Source organism: Coturnix japonica, assembly GCF_001577835.2.
Source record: "Coturnix japonica isolate 7356 chromosome 1 unlocalized genomic scaffold, Coturnix japonica 2.1 chr1random1565, whole genome shotgun sequence".
NCBI classification, from domain to species: domain Eukaryota; kingdom Metazoa; phylum Chordata; class Aves; order Galliformes; family Phasianidae; genus Coturnix; species Coturnix japonica.
Window position 1 is genome coordinate 1 of NW_015439052.1, and position 2,810 is coordinate 2,810.

Genomic DNA, 2,810 nt, shown 5'->3' on the forward strand with positions numbered 1-2,810 from the left:
CTTTTTGCAATGGATTATGAGGAAAAGCTTCTACAGGAAGGGTTGTTAAGCACTGGGGATGGGCTGCCCAAGTGAGGGTGGTTGAGTCACCACCCCTGGATGTTGCTTAAAAAAACCGTTGGATGTGGTGCTAAGGGATCGTTGATTAGCGAGAGGGACTGTTAGTTGGGCTGAGATGGCTGCGTTTGTGGTTGGACTTCATGCGATATTTAAGGGTCTATTTTCCAACCTGAGCACATTCTTGATTGATTGGTATGACCCTTCTATTTGATTCTATGTTCCATGATTCTATTGACTCTATTGATTCTATATGGATTCCATGATTCCATGATTCTATGGGATCCTATTGTCCTATGTATTCTATGACTTCTTCTATGAATTCCATGATTCCATGATATCCTTCATTTCTCATTTGATCCTATTAGATTCCTATGATTTCTTTAATGATTCTATGGATTCCATTTGTCTCTATAAGAATTCGCTATGATCCTATTGATTACTCTGATTTCTATGATTCCGTGATTCTATGATTCTATGATTCCATGATTCTATGATTCCATGATTCCATGATTCTATGATTCTATGATTCCATGATTCTATGATTCTATGTGCTGCCCTTTCACTGAAAAGGGGCCCAGGTCTGGTAGGGCAGCGCTGGGGGAAGGGTCAGAGTGGGGATGGCTGGAGGCCCCTTAACTGCTGCCACACCCTGACCTCCCCCTCCTGTCTCCCCAGCACAAACTCCAACCCGTCCCAGCCAATGACCCCACGGCGTGGGGTGGGGAGGAGCTGTCAGCAGTGGATAAAAGCCCCCGGGGTCTGCAGCTCAGCTCCAAGCTCTGAGTGCTCCCACAGCCACACGCCAACCCCACCGCCACCATGGTGCACTGGTCCGCCGAGGAGAAGCAGCTCATCACCAGCATCTGGAGCAAAGTCAACGTGGAGGAATGCGGTGCCGAAGCCCTGGCCAGGTAGGTTTGCTCCTGGGGTCGGCTCAGCTGCACCCTGGATATTGAAACCACTGCAGTTCTAGGAGGGAGTGTTAATGGTGTGTGCTTGTGTTCCCTGTCTCTCCACAGGCTGCTGATCGTCTACCCCTGGACCCAGAGGTTCTTTGCCTCCTTTGGGAACCTCTCCAGCCCCACTGCCATCATGGGCAACCCCCGGGTCCGTGCTCATGGTAAGAAAGTGCTGAGCTCCTTTGGAGAAGCCGTGAAGAACCTGGACAACATCAAGAACACCTACGCCAAGCTGTCGGAGCTGCACTGCGACAAGTTGCACGTGGACCCCGAGAACTTCAGGGTGAGATGTTGGCAGCCTGAGCCCTTTCCGTGCACAGTTCTTTGCTTTGGATCAGGGGGTTCAATTTTTTTGTGTCAGTGTAGCAATGGGAAGGAGAAAGTATTGTGAGACTGTAAGCTAAAGGAGGCACTTGGGTTGAGGGGAATGAAAGCAAATCAGAGAAAGGTGCAGCCTGGGCTGGGGGAAGCAGAGGTGGAGGGATGCTCAGCAGGGTACTGAAGGAAGTCATACATCCTATTGAATTCTATGGGAGGAATAGCAGCTCTGAAATGACAGAGCAGGTTTCTGGATTGTCCAGCATGGGCTGCCTGTCTGGATGGTAGAATCATAGAACCATAGAATGGCTCAGGTTGGAAGGGACCTTAATGATCATAGAACTTCAGAATTGTTGGGTTGGAAGGAACTCTAAAGTCTCCCAGACCCACCCCTGCTGTGGGCTGTCTGACCCCAACAGGTCCAGCTGCACAGGGCCCCATCCACTTGCCTTGGGCACCTCCGGGGATGGGGCTCCCACAGATTCTTTGGGCAACCTGGGATAGAATGGGCAGCCCCTCTCCCCCTGACACCTGTACATAAAAATGTGTAATTTCCCATTTACCAAAACAAACAAACAAACAAAAAAAATTAAAGTAAATTACAAGTGGTGTTTTGCAAGGTGCGTGTCAGGCCAAAGCAGCATCCCAAGAATAGAGGAAAATAGTCTCAAGGCTTTTTCTCCACCTGCTTCCCCTTTATTTTGGTAAGGATGGAGCAGACAGCTTTTTTTTCCTCAAACTCAGATCTTTCTAGGCAAAGAGTGGGCACTGAGGCTTTGCTGGGTGGGAAGAGGGGATGCTCCCTGGCCATCCATGCAGCACTAACCCTGCCTGTTCTCCACTTCTCCTGCAGCTCCTCGGGGACATCCTGATCATCGTCCTGGCCTCCCACTTTGCCAGGGATTTCACTCCTGCCTGCCAATTTGCCTGGCAGAAGCTGGTCAATGTTGTGGCTCATGCTCTGGGCCGCAAGTACCACTGAGCTGCAGCACAGCTGTGGCCATAGCCCCCAATAAACACCTGGAATGAATGTGGTCTGCCTGTCTGTGTTGGGGGCATATGGGGTGAACAACATGGGGCTGCTGAGGTGGCATTCTCATCACTCTGGGGTGCAGCCATGTGTGTGCTCTGCCTTGGTGTGAACGTGGGGCTGGGGGGAGAAAATCCATACCAAGTCCTGAAACACACCTGCAAAGGGCCTGGCCCTGGGAGGGCATCAGAGGGGGCTGCAGTAGTAACTGGGGACTAGGAAGAAAGCAAGCCTGGTTCTCCTGACACTAGATTAATCAGAAATGAGGTGATTCTGTGACTCTGTGATTTGCCCAAGGAGGCTGTGGATGCCCCATCCCTGCAGGCATTCAAGGCCAGGCTGGATGTGGCTCTGGGCAGCCTGGGCTGCTGGTTGGTGACCCTGCACACAGCAGGGGGTTGGAGCTGGGTGAGCACTGTGGGCCTTTGCAACCCAGGCCATTC

The 2,810-nt window shown here is 51.3% G+C and overlaps 1 protein-coding gene across 1 annotated transcript; it reads left to right on the forward strand.

Annotated features, from left to right (window-relative positions):
• The first annotated feature begins 740 nt into the window (after positions 1-740).
• On the forward strand, positions 741-2,367 carry LOC107306765 (hemoglobin subunit epsilon). Its single transcript, XM_015850113.2, has 3 exons — positions 741-971; positions 1,080-1,302; positions 2,191-2,367. The coding sequence occupies exons 1-3, from the start codon at positions 880-882 to the stop codon at positions 2,317-2,319; spliced, it is 444 nt and encodes a 147-aa protein (XP_015705599.1). The 5' UTR covers positions 741-879; the 3' UTR covers positions 2,320-2,367.
• Positions 2,368-2,810: the final 443 nt, after the last annotated feature.

What these genes read in the sequence shown, in the direction of transcription:
- LOC107306765 (XM_015850113.2), top strand. Translation starts at nt 880, where the DNA reads ATGGTGCACTGGTCCGCCGAGGAGAAGCAGCTCATCACCAGCATCTGG. An exon ending in GGTGCCGAAGCCCTGGCCAG is followed by an intron (nt 972 to 1,079) that starts GTAGGTTTGCTC and finishes GTCTCTCCACAG; the next exon opens with GCTGCTGATCGTCTACCCCT. An exon ending in TGGACCCCGAGAACTTCAGG is followed by an intron (nt 1,303 to 2,190) that starts GTGAGATGTTGG and finishes CTTCTCCTGCAG; the next exon opens with CTCCTCGGGGACATCCTGAT.